The following is a 13162-nucleotide window of genomic DNA, read 5'->3' as shown; positions in this document are numbered from 1 at the left end:
TTCTGTCATTTACATTGATTTACTACCACAGCTGTCTCCATTCTCCGTGATTACCCGGACTATATATTCAGTCATTCAACCACTGTTCGTCATCGCGCCGTTTGTCTTTCTTGTACCCTATAAGTCTGTTTTTCCTAGTTGTTGTTTCTGATCTCACCGTGTTTCTCGCTATAGTCTTGTTCATGTTTATCTGTTTTAGTTTCTTGTTTTGTTGTTTATTTGTTACTTTGCACTTTAATATTTTTGGATTTTTATTCACTGTTTTTGAACTTTAATATATTAAAATCAGAACTTGAATCCGTTATCTTTTGGTTTCTGTTTTTGTTATTGTTTTGATCACACCTAACGTGACAAACATTGCGTGGATTAGACCTTTTTTTTATCACGGCCTGATGTGGAAAGGCTTATTCATGCCTTTATCACATCACATTTTGACTTCTGTAACTCCCTCTTCGGGGGCCTACCAGCAAGCTCTCTGAGACGTTTACAGTATTTTCAAAATTCTGCTGTACGCGTTTTAACATCATCATATCACTTCTGTACTTCAGCAACTTCACTGGCTTCCTGTTAAATCACGTATTGATTTTAAGACTCTGGTTTTAAAAATACAAAGCAGTGCATGGGCTAGCACCTGACTACATTTGTGACCTAGTAACTCTGGCCACTTTCACCCGCAGTCTTCGTTTCTCATCTGCAATCTTGCTGTTTCAGCCACGCTGTAAACTGAAGACTAATAGTGGTCGTGCTTTTTTTTTTTTGTAAAGTGCGCCTAAGCTATGGAATGGCCTACCCACCAGCATCAGGAATGTGGTTTCTCTGGATTGTTTTAAGAAACTTCTTAAGACTCCCCTTTTTACCGTTGCTTTTAATTTAGATTGATTATTTTTGTCATTTTATCATCCAGTTGTATTGAATCTTTCATATTTTACTGCAGTCTTTTTATTCTATTTTATTTTCTGACTGTTTTTTTTAATTCTGCTTTGTTTGCCTTGTATGCCTGTTAGCGCTTTAGGACTGAGAATTCCTGCATCTTTCATCCATTGTAATGCTAAACTTATTGCCAGCATTACCCCTGTAGATACTGATAATTTGTTTGAAATCCTTATATATTTTTTCTATATTAAACTTTGGAATTACATTTGCTATTTCTGGTCATTATCTGGATTTTCGATGCTTCTAAAAAAAAAAAAAAAAAAAAAAAAAAAAAAACGGGTACCATCTCTCCGTATTTTTCCATTTAAATTTTCCCTTGCTTATATTTCATGTAGTACTCTTATGCCCTTTAATAACTTGAAACCCCATTTAAATGACCACTCTTCAACCTTATATAATGTCTCTTGCATTGTCCTCATAATATAATATATATTTTTTTCCCCTTAACCAAAAGCTCCATCATCCACAAACAAACACCTACTTATCCCCCATCTACTTTCTCAAATACATCATTAATCATTATAATGAAAAGCTCATATGGACTTTTGTGAACATTTAAAATAGTCAAACATGTAAGCAATGAGCAAAGCTGCTGCTGCTTCTCTTCTGCTTCTGTATATTAACAGCTGGTGTTCATCATTAGTGCTCAATCATTACTTAATTAATCCCTTCATTATTTCATTAACTTTAACTGCTGTTGAGCAAATTTTACTCGATTGAGAGAGGGACCAAATATTCTCTAAAATTAGTACATTTTTCTCTGAGGATTTTGCTGTGTGACTTATTTTCCATATCACCCTAATGTATTAAACCCTCTTATCCCCCAAAAATTGCTCTTATAAATAAAATTTTAAAACAAAAAAATGACATTAATTTTGCATCAAAAAAGCATTTTAATATAGGTAGAGGTGTCTGCAACTTTTGCGAAGCATCAAATCACCGTCATATTAGTTGTCAAAACACATGCATGACTGCAGAAATTATTCCTTTTAAAAAAAACTGTCAAATATTATGCATGTTTATTATCATACACAAATACGGTGTGAACACACAGTAATGAACTTTAAAGTCGTTTATCCGTTTTCTTACACTAAACCAAAAAATTATGATTAAGCCAAAATCTCGCTTTTTGTAAGCAAACAATAAATGGAAAAACTATCATTTTCTTACTTTTCCCTTTTTTGTTTGTAAACGAATATGGAATGGACGCAATTGATTATATCCAAATCCAGCTTAGTCCAAGTTAAAGAACAGGCCCCGGGGCCCGGTTTTTCAAAAGGGTTAATCCGGATCAAGTTGATCCGGATTTAGTAATACTGTTTTTTTCGATCTGTGATCACATAATCCGGCTTACTTTTTGAGCCAGTTTTTCAAAGCAACATTGGATTGGATCAATCTGATCCAGATAGGAACTTTTCAGGATTACTAAATCTGGATTACTAGTGCTCAATCACAATGTAGATAGATAGGCCTGTGTACAGAGCAACAAATATAATAGCCAGTGTGGGGTCAATATAACTTTATTTTTATTTGAAATGAAAACTAAGAAAATTTAATAAATAATATTATAATAATAAAAACAAGAAAAACCCCACCCCCTTCCAGCAGTGCGCTCATCTGAGACCTACAACACTGTACGTTGAGGATATTTATAATAAGTTTCAAATATAGATGTAAATAAAAAAAAAGACTTAATGTTAAAAACTCCACAATAATTTCACACTTCCTCATCTGATGTGGAGAGACCAGCTTGCCTTGGTTTGGTGCAGTTTGGTCAAAGTCAGTTGTTCCTCTGCCAGATGAAGCTGTGCTTCTGCTCTTTCAGTCTCTTTTTGCAATTGTTGAAAGAGATTTCTAAAATCAGGGATTGTCATTCTTTGCAAAAAATTTTTTTTGGTTATTCTGTAATCATTACATGCATCACTAATAAATATACTAAAAAGAAAAATATTTTCCATTGTGATGAATATATATATATATATATATCAATTAGTGACAGAAAAAAAATGATTGATTTTGGTCAATTTTGACAGCTGTTTGGGGGATTATTTTATGAGGCCAAACTCTTTCTACTTTGCTGTAGGCCTATACTGAAGGGCTGAATACGTTAAAGCCTATAGTCACTATAGCCTGACGGATGAACAAATAAAATTAAAACCTTATTATTAAATAGTACATCTCGTAAAAAACTGCATGATCCAAAAATAGTACTATTTAATAATTTTGTAAAGTTTATTACATTTTGGGCATGAAATCCACGCTAAATCCACCCTTCTGATGGGATCAGATTAATCCAGGTTTTTTGGATCAAAGTGATCAGAATCTTACTAAAAAGGTCTGAAAAACCCAAACTAAAGGTTTGATCCGGATCAAAACCAAGATTGGATTACGTGATCAATCAGATTATGTAATCCGTTTTTCCTTTTGAAAAACCCATTTTCAAGATTTAATACAATCCCTTATCCAAAATCCTAGTGGATTACTTTTTGAAAAACCGGGCCCTGGAGATCTACCATCCTGCATATTTCAGTAGCAACCCATATCAAACACACCTGCTTGCAATAATAAAGAGGTGCAGGACCTGTTCAGGTCCTATTTAATTGGTTTAGGTGTGTTTGATCTGGGCTAGGGCTGAACTCTGCAGGAACAATCTTCAGCAACAGGGTTGAGCACTCCTGTTTTAATTGTTCATTTATTTATCTTTTAATTTGCTTTTCAGTAAAAAGCTCTACCTAACAAAATAAGCAATGGAATTAGTGGGTGATCGGGACCGGGGCTGGTGCAATGGGTATTTATTGGGTCCTTGCAGCTGGGTGGGGTAAGATCTATGCCTAGAAATGGTACTGTGCACTCACACACAGACCGGTTCATTTTTTTGCATTTTTGTGGCTCTTTTAAGACGGCAATCCACCATTTACAAAATGCAAATTGTAAAGTTCTTAAAAAAAAAGTGTAAAGTGTTTAAATGCTAAAAGTGTAGCTTATGCCGGACATTTCTCTCTATGGCAGTGTTAGTTCTTTGCTATGACTCTGGCCTACACACACTGTCTTTCTGAGGTGGAACGAGTGTTGACATTAACGTTACACAGCAAACTTACCCCAGATAAGCGAGTGTCAGCCCGGGAGGTTTCTTATCTACCAGAGCTGGACTTGCTTCTTCCTCAGCCAATTCTTAACCTGCAATCAAAGGTAGCCAGACAAGTGACGTATAGAGGGTGAAACAAAAATTAAAAAGTTCAAAACAGCAGTAGGGATATAGCCTAGCTCAAGGGATTAGATAAAACTAGTGATACAAGATGTTTTGAGTACATTTTGTTGTAAAACAGTATGAAGGGTATGTTCCCTCTTAAATAGAGAACAATAGTAACAAATGGGGAAGAATAAAAACAACAAATTCACACAATGGTGTTTCAAACACAAACAACACCCCTGCAACAAGCAAGAAAGTCACTCGAGCATGCTCTCTGGGTCTAGTACTCAATGAGCTTGGTCATTCAGAGAAAAAGATGCTAGTCCTATGTGAGCCTATCAAGGCAAGTACAATTCACTCCAGAGCCAAATGGAGCTCCAGATTCCTTTTGCTGCACTTCCTCCTCACTGGGAGTTGAGGTTTTAGGGGTGGTGTCGGTGTACATGTTAAATCAGCATGCATGCATCTCTTCTACAAGCACCTTCTCTATTAAGGGCCAGCACAGGCTTGTTAGTAGGGTTAGCTATAACGAAATTCTATATAGAACACATTTACCTGTTTGGTGTACATCCTGTCCCATTTGCTGCAATTAGAAAAAACAGCATGTTAAACCTCTGAGTGTGCGTGCTTGTGTGTACTTCAAACATTGATTGAAACAGCATTTTTGTGTGGCTCATTCATCATTGCAGGAAGGCCAAATAAACTCCACAACTACATCAAATAACCATTTGAAAACTTCCTGCTTTGGCCATAACTTTGTAATTTGTGACTGTGGCTCTCTGCTTCAGTCTTTCAGTCTCTGCTCATCTGACATCTAAAGCTTGCTTTTGTTCTAAAGCAACATCCCTCAGGAGTGGGCAGAGAGAATCAGCTCATTTGCAGTTAGATCATAGGTGTACACAGCTAAAATTCCATCTGGTCCGAAAGTGTTCATTTTTAACAGGGTAAAATAAATGATCTGATGGGTACTTTGACCTGTAACTTCACAAAGATAAAAAGTGGAAGTTAATATTTTCAAGACATAAATGCAAATTCAAACGCTGTTTTCATAGATAACTTGATTGAATTTGTATGATTTTGAAAAATGTTGTTGAATGTTCAGAAATATTAGAAGATTTCTTGAAGACACAAAATGCACTTGCAAGATGTCTTTTTTTTCTTTATTTAAAGTTTGTGCCAACACTGGCGGGTGCTCTGGGGATGGAGCCATCACTAGGGGTTGCTCTGGGGCTGGAGGAGTCACTGGCTGGCATTCCTGGGGTTAGTGCTGAAACTGGTAGATGCTCTGGGGCTGGTACTGAATTTTTAATCAGTTCACTGGACTATTCCGTCATTAATTACTCACATTCACATTCATTCCAGGTTGCATTCGGGGTATACAGTGCACTGTGCTTGTGAGCATGTGCTCTAAACAAAGGTCTCAGGGGTTTGGAATGGCATGAGGGTGAGTAATTAAAGACAGAATTTACATTTTTGAGTGAACTATTGCTTTAAATGTCTGAAACACTTCTAAGCCATTCAGTGCTTAAAATGTGTTCCAGACTGGGTTGCTTCTCACTTTGGCAAGCAGCAATACATTTCTTCAGTTCTGGATGCATTTTAGAAACAAAGTTGGTTAGTCAAGGCCACACACAGTTCACATGTATAAAAACAGCTTCTAAAAGACGTTAATCAAACGTAAGGCAAGCCTTATATACAGATATGTTGTAGTTTTATAGATGCAATATACAGAGAACTTGCTGTATGTACTGAATGTTATTGTCATTGTGTTGTTAGTGTCATTATCTCACCTTCAGGTATGCAGACACGGATTGCTATGTATTCCAAAAGTTTACCAACAAATTCCACTGTTTTTTGAAGAGCATGTCGTAAGCATGTTGTGTATGTCTGGTGTGGATGCACTTCTGGTTCTGTAAGAAAAACAGTTTTGAGGTTAGTAAACAGCAGTGAAGCACACTCAAGAGAAAGCTAAACTCTTAATTGCATTAGTTTGTGTACTAGAGGTTTGCTAGTCTCTCTCTGACATTTAAGCTTTTGTCTACTTACAGTAGATGTCTGTCAAACTGTGAAAAAACAAAGAGCAAAGAAATACTTACCCCTGATTTGTAGTCCTTGTCCAAAGTCAATAAGCTTGATCTGCATCAAAGCTGTATTGATTAAAACATTGCTAGTGTGCATGTCATTATGGCTAACCCCATGATTTATGCACTCTTGAGCACACCGGACAACCTGCACCATCAAACTCTTGCCAACACTATCCTCCAAGTGTCCACAGCGGCTAAGAAAACGCCCTATTGGTTCACAGGGCTCTGGATACTCCATGACCAGATGAAAGTGCGTTTCCTCCTGAAACCACTCAAAGAGGCGCACAGTGTAGGTGCTTGGAGGTGCCATGAGCATATTCAATAGCATCACTTCTTTGGGGGGTCCTCTGCGATCGCCAGGCTGGGGAAAAAATATAATTGAAAGTCTTATAATCTTATTTCAATGTAATTTGTATTCAGAGTCATATACTAATATGCATTGTTTTCAGTCTTACGTCATCCTTTGGCTTTTTAGACTTGATGAATTTGATGGCAACCTGTGGATGAAAAGATGGTGAACATAAGTTAGCTTCTTGCAAAAACATTCCTTGTTTTATTGTGAGCACAGGTCTATTTTGATCTGCAGTCACTGTACTGAAAAAAGAAAACAGAGAAGTGTAGAAGAGGTTTACCTTCTGCTGATCGGACTTTCGTACTCCTATTTTGACGATGCCAAAGCGTCCTCGTCCCAGCTCTCTCCCCATATCATACTTGTCCGTCACTGAAACATAAAAGAAATTTTCATTTAAGATTCATGTTATGCCTGAACAAACAGAATAAGTAATGTAAGAGATGTAAAAGAGAGTTATTCTTTATTTGGGTGCCTTTGTGTTTATTTACTTTGTAAATGACGCATGTGTTGAGTGTTTTAATCGTTACAGAAATCATCAGCTATTATTTAAAACCATCTAAAAACACAATCCACTTTGCTTAGTACTTTACAAGCTGTGCAGATTGCACATATGGCTTTAGAAGAAAATAGAATCAAAATACTGTTAAAAGACACCAATAAAAATAAAGTCAATGTTTCAGATGTACCTGATCCAGGTGATCGATGGATTGGCCTTGAATCTGATTCAGCCTGTGTGGGCTGCAGCTCTGATGGGCCTGGAACCGGCTCAGTCTCCTCATTTCTTGTCAAACCTGGTGCAGAGTTGGGAGGATGATTATCTGTACATTTCACAATACATTCTTATATAATATAATTAATATAAAGTTATGCTTGTATAACATTAATATAAACACTTTAAAATAACTTAAACATGTATACAGCTTTAGTAAAAAATACAATTAAGACATCACACCTTTTGAGCCGTTGCAGTTTCTCTCAGAAAGACATTGCAAACCTTCAGTCTTTTTTTACAGTTAAAAATAAAACTTTACTCTACAAACTAGTGCTGGACAATAATGTATTATTAAAATAAATTATGATATATTTTTTTTCAGTAACAGTGATTTGACTTCTAAACAAATTTCCAATATTTTGATACAGTAGACTGCAGCCAGCATTGGTTGGTTATTGCTCAAGGGCAGTAAAATAATTTATTGTTTTAATAAAAAAAATATAATTTTGTAAGACTTTAAATTTAACTAGCCAGAAATACATTTTATGAATCAAAATAGTTGATTTCTCTTTTAGAAAAACAATAATTACAATATTAAGTAAAGAAGATGTTTATTATCTACTGTAAATCTATCGAAAATAAAATTTGTTAAATAATTTATTTAGTCGGCTTTAAAGCTTTTTATCCCTCAGGTTGTAGATGTTCAAATAATTTTCTCCGCCAAATATTGTCCTATCCTAACAAACCGTACATCGAATGGAAAGAGTGAAACCAGAATGCTGGACAGAGTGACACGGCATTAACCGATTTCGGCTCATTTTCTCAACCTAAAATTAGGTGCATCCCTACAATTTAGCTTTAATCTAATTAAACACACCTGATCAAACTAATTAAGTCTTTCAGACTAGTTTGAAACCTATAGGTAGGTGTGTTGGAGCAGGGTTGTAACAAAAATTCTGGCTCTGAGTTTGATACAGCTGCTCTAATACTGATCTATATGATCACACAGATGATGTTATTGATGATAACAGATGAAAAGCTAACATTCTGCGGTTATAGTGTTTTGTATAAACTGTAGTACTAGTGCAAAAACTTTTCTGCCAATACACGTTTTCCACCTTGTTGACAAACCCAACTTTGCGGATAGTGAGAATGCACATTAATGTGTAGACAACTAATGAATGTCTATATTTTCCCCAAAATGTAAAGTCCAGCTACTCCCAGCAGCAAACATTGACTGAGACCATGAGAAAATACATTAAAGACAAACTTTTACTGCAATATTCTCCAGATTGTGAAATGTATTTTTCTACATTTTTTGTGCGCCCACTTACACTAGTTTAATGTGCAGACAACTTCAAAAGATGAAAACCGTTCTCCAGAATGCAGGCACGAAAAATAATCATCATTTGATTTCTGTTTTAAAATGTCCGACTGTGTGTGTTTTTTTTTTTTTCAGATTTAATTTGAACTATTGTACTTATAGATATTTTGTGTACATGTACAATGAATGACATACACTAAAACTGTTGCACGTAATGTATGTCCTCTCATGCACAACAGCATTGGCACTACTGTAAATTACACTATAGTATGTGGTCCGGCATCTTAACATAAGCGAATAGCACATTTTATTTGATAATTAGGTAGATAAAGTATATTGTACAAGATAAAATAATGTACCTTTGTACAATCAGAAATAACTTGTCTTCAGTGTAAATATACACCCATACAGCATCTTGATGCATCTAAATTATATTAACTATTAGTGTAAATAGCATCTATTTTCAATTACCACTCCATTTCCACTTAAATAATGAATACTTCTGTTGCTGTTAACTTACTGTAAATGCAAATAGACATTGCCTTTATTTCTATTTAATCTTAATAATTTATATAGGCTTTTGGTTGTTGCTCATACCTTTATCCTGGCTGAAGCAGTGTTTTTATTTCAGTCCATTGGAATAACCGGCCAAATCTGAGGGTTTTATCTTTGTTTAATGGTTTATCTATGTTAAATGAATGTTTCTTCATATAGAATTTTGACTAACTGCATCTGTTTAATGTTTGTCTCTTTTTCTCATATTTAATTTGTGTTGTCACTTTATGTACACTGAAACTTCGGTAGCCAAAACAATTTCCTTGTGTGTATCAAGCACACTTGGCAACAAAACTGATTCTGATTCTTGTTTGTACGCGGATTCAAAAAAAGGTGAACAAATATTTGTACTGGTTTTATTTCTAAAATAATACAGAGCAATAAAGGGAGAGGTTTTAACTTTTTCCTTTGTGAGCATTTTTGGCAGTTTTTCTAAGGTTTTTAAAAATTGTTTATATCTAGATCAGAATTATATAATATTGATGGTCATTTCATCCAGCCCCACTACAAAATATGCAGAGTCCACATTTGGCTCAAGGCAGGTAATTAAATCACTTTTCTACAACATGGAGGGAAAAAAATCTGTTCCAAACGTACCTGAGACATTCGATGGCTCAACTGACATCGTTGAAGCAAATTCAGTCAACGGTCCTTCGGTCATTGATGGCCCTGGAACGGGCTCGATGTCCTGAATTTCTGTCAAAACTGTAAACAGATGCACAATGTGGTTATCTGTACATTATGGAACATTCATAGTATAAAGACATTAAAAAACATTAACACAATATTAGTTATCGATCATACTTTCATAAGCCATTTCAGCTTCTCTAAACCGTAATATCCGGAGCTGGAAGACTATATTTTTCTAGTTTATTAAGTACTTCACCTCAAATGATGAAATCTTGGAAAAAATAACTATTTATCAGGCACAGTTACTACCCTGAAATGGCACCGAGGAGTGGGAATGACCCAATTAACGTTAGGCCTAAATTATATCGAGCAAAAGAATCAAATGATTTAAAGGTGTAATATACTACTTCAAATACCTGTAATTCCTCCAACTGACGTTGAAGCTGGTCCGGCGATCGGAGGTGTGTTTGCCGAAGAATCCATAAGTGGAAAATTTTCAAAAAAAAACAAGTTTAAAGATTCAACTGTGCTGTAAAAATCTCTGGAGGTCTGTCGAAATGCAATAGACGACCACTTCTCTCGCGAGTTCAATATCAACTGAGGAAATGGCTTCGCGCGGCCGAATTTATGGAGCGCTGGAGCTGACGTCACTGCTTTTAGAACGAGGCGCTAAACCCGAGACTAATGTTTATATTTGATTCTCGCGAGAAAATAAAAGTCACATTTCTGTGTTAAATCTCTCCCGCTTTAGGCAAGTTTTACACAAACAAATTGACCGAAAGGATATGGCCAATATCTTCCTTTTCCAGGCTCATTTAAAGATTTATTTTAAAACCCTTAAAGGACTTTCGACGTTACGATGCGAGTGTCATAATTGCAATACTTTGTTATAGTTTGATTGTTAAATATACAGCACAAAGTAATACATTCTAAAATAATTTTTAATAATTTATTTGACAATGTTATATGATGTTCATCATAATTTAAAAACAATAATAAAAACGCGTATTTGCAGAACATCAAGCCAAGGTCTGTGGGAGGTCTGGAAAATATATTTCTGTAGGAAAAATAAATATATAAATAATAATTATTATTTTTAAGTATTAATTAACTCCATATTAGTCTATGCCATTTTCAATTCATGCAGCAGCAGGAATGAAGGAAATTTTTCAGTCAGCAGGCTAAAATTCTTAATATTTATTATATAGTATTGACAATAGCATTGTACTAAAGTTGTTCTCATTTCAGAATTCAGCATTTAAATAATTGAAAATTAATAAATAATAATAAATATTCATCTCTCCGCCAAAACGGTTACCATGGTGAAGTCTAGACAGGATACAGCTGCGTATACGCACATCAATATAGCATAATTTTTGTAACATTGTAAAACAATGAATAATATTTTTACAGTACTGTGGTGGTTGGGTTTAGGGTTGGGATAGGTGTAGATGTTAATAAAATATAATTTACTGGGTAATTTAATAAATAACAAATAATTCTCGTTAACTTCCGGCCACAACCGTCTGTGATCTTCCAACAACCGTTAACCACGGGAGAATGGAGAGAAAGCAACAGGTGGACAAATGGCGCGCAAAAATAAAGTGTTTGAGGAAGAAAAGAAGCGAAATGGTGCTGAATTATCTAAGATTATCTGTCCAGGGCTTCATGTACAGGTCAGTTGTTCATGTGTAAATAGGCCTACTGTAGTTTTTCTTCTCCTTGTAGCGCTATAACCATCCAACATTTAGCTAACATCAGCTAGTGTGCAGCAGCGCCCATACTATCATCACATAAATATTACACGCTAACATTATTAATTGTAAAGTTACATGAGTGTTTAAAGACAGATAAGATATTCACGGAAGGTATACAGCAGGGGAATGGAGCTGTAGTGTGTAATATGTTAATGACAAATGTAATAGAGCAATTCCGTGCAAATGTCAACCTTGCCATGAAAAAAAATTAGTTTTCAACAAAAAACAAAACAGAAAATAAGTTTCTGTTAGCAAGTATTTTACAGCACCTTAGAAGTACACAAAAATACATCTGTCAATGTTTTCAAACTATTATATTTGATTTACCAAAATCACGCTCACAAGTGGCAATTTCCCTTAAAAATGTGAATATATATATATATATATATATATATATATATATATATATATATATATATATATATATATATATATATATATATGTATGTATATAATTTTCGTTTTATAGAGAGCCAACTCTTAATCTTTTGATTATCATTGTTTCTTTTTTGGGTTGTGCAGTTTAATTCACATAATTTCTACAAATGATGCTGTATACTGTAAACTCACAGATTTTTTGTCACATCCGTAACACATGTTTATTTCCCTCATTTAAAGTGCAAACATGTTTACAGATTGATATTTTTCTGGTCATATAAAACTGTGGCGAGTTGCTCTGGAAAATATAAAGAAAAGTTTCAATATAATGTTAACATATGCTCTCTATGTGAATTTATGTTTTGTGTTTTTACTGCAAATGTCACATCCATAGCTGGAATTGCTCAATCACGTTTTATGATTTTCCTAAAAAAACAGCCCCATTATTATATAATAAACTAGTTTAGATGTTTTAGAAAACTTTGTTGGCCTATTTATGAGGTTTAAAGCTTGTAAAAGTTTTAGCACTAAGTTAGCTCTGTTGGTGCAGTAAACACACATCAGATACAGCCGGGGGCTGACATGCAGGCAGAGGCAAAATAAGAGCATTTGTCTTAATATATTGAGTAAAATGTATTGTTTTGCTAAATGTTGGCTTTAAGCTGTTTTATGATTAATTATTAAAGACATTTTTGTTTAAATATCCGTATTTATATCTAATATGCATCTAATTACAGTTTGTAAGTGCTCCTTCATCTTACTTTCTTGTCTCCCATCTCAGAAAACTGATGTGCAGCTGTCCTATAAGATTCAGGCGGCCAAGAAGCAACAAAAGATCTGACTGGATGAGATTAAGGTGTTGATCCTCAGGATGGATAAAGAGCTGATCGATACTGAAAGGAGACCAGCTGATGCTGAAGCCTTCAAGATGGAGCAGCTCTCAGAGGCAAAAAAAAGTGAGTAACACACTCGAGACCTTGTTTCAACCTGCCATTGTCAAGAATGGTCAGCTGAGATGCAGTATTGCTTATTACTTGTAAATGAATTGCAATGAAATTATTTTCTATGTGTGTATCTCTACATTTACTTTCATTGAAGCACTCAATTCACCTTATTCTCAGCTGTCGAGTGGGCGCTGCCATTTGAATCTTTTTGTCTCGCGACTTCCGGTCACATTCACTTCCATTCATTTTTTTGACGTTAACAACTGCTCGTTACGCTGTTTGATGTTGCAATTTAATATTTTC

General features: G+C 35.0%; 2 protein-coding genes across 26 annotated transcripts in view; one reads left to right on the top strand and one right to left on the bottom strand.

Moving 5' to 3' along the window:
* Positions 1 to 10379, bottom strand: part of LOC137495622 (serine/threonine-protein kinase pim-2-like) — a 39598-nt gene extending 29219 nt beyond the window's left edge. For 3 of the 5 annotated variants that reach the window (XR_012406240.1, XR_012406241.1, XR_012406239.1), the window contains exons 1-9: positions 10197 to 10379; positions 9748 to 9855; positions 7246 to 7350; positions 6840 to 6928; positions 6663 to 6704; positions 6220 to 6568; positions 5914 to 6033; positions 4679 to 4706; positions 4032 to 4110 (exon numbers count right to left, since the gene is read on the bottom strand). Coding sequence is in view for 2 of the 5 variants with exons in the window: in XM_068221493.2 (XP_068077594.1) it covers positions 5614 to 5711; positions 5914 to 6033; positions 6220 to 6568; positions 6663 to 6704; positions 6840 to 6928; positions 7246 to 7350; positions 9748 to 9855; positions 10197 to 10263 (978 nt within the window). In the remaining 3 variants the exon portion in view is untranslated. Of the gene's footprint in view, positions 1 to 3129; positions 4111 to 4678; positions 5712 to 5913; positions 6034 to 6219; positions 6569 to 6662; positions 6705 to 6839; positions 6929 to 7245; positions 7351 to 9747; positions 9856 to 10196 lie in introns of those variants that run through there. The other 2 variants (XM_073951346.1, XM_068221493.2) reach the window with 2 other exon arrangements.
* A 949-nt stretch (positions 10380 to 11328) lies between these two features.
* Positions 11329 to 13162, top strand: part of LOC137495521 (flotillin-2a-like) — a 41300-nt gene continuing 39466 nt past the window's right edge. For all 21 annotated transcript variants that reach the window (XR_012406263.1, XR_012406267.1, XR_012406265.1 and 18 more), the window contains exons 1-2: positions 11329 to 11456; positions 12697 to 12871. Coding sequence is in view for 2 of the 21 variants with exons in the window: in XM_073951352.1 (XP_073807453.1) it covers positions 12787 to 12871 (85 nt within the window). In the remaining 19 variants the exon portion in view is untranslated. The remainder of the gene's footprint in view (positions 11457 to 12696; positions 12872 to 13162) is intronic.

This window comes from Danio rerio, chromosome 5 (genome assembly GCF_049306965.1).
Source record: "Danio rerio strain Tuebingen ecotype United States chromosome 5, GRCz12tu, whole genome shotgun sequence".
Classification (NCBI taxonomy): domain Eukaryota; kingdom Metazoa; phylum Chordata; class Actinopteri; order Cypriniformes; family Danionidae; genus Danio; species Danio rerio.
This window is presented reverse-complemented; position numbering and strand designations above follow the sequence as displayed.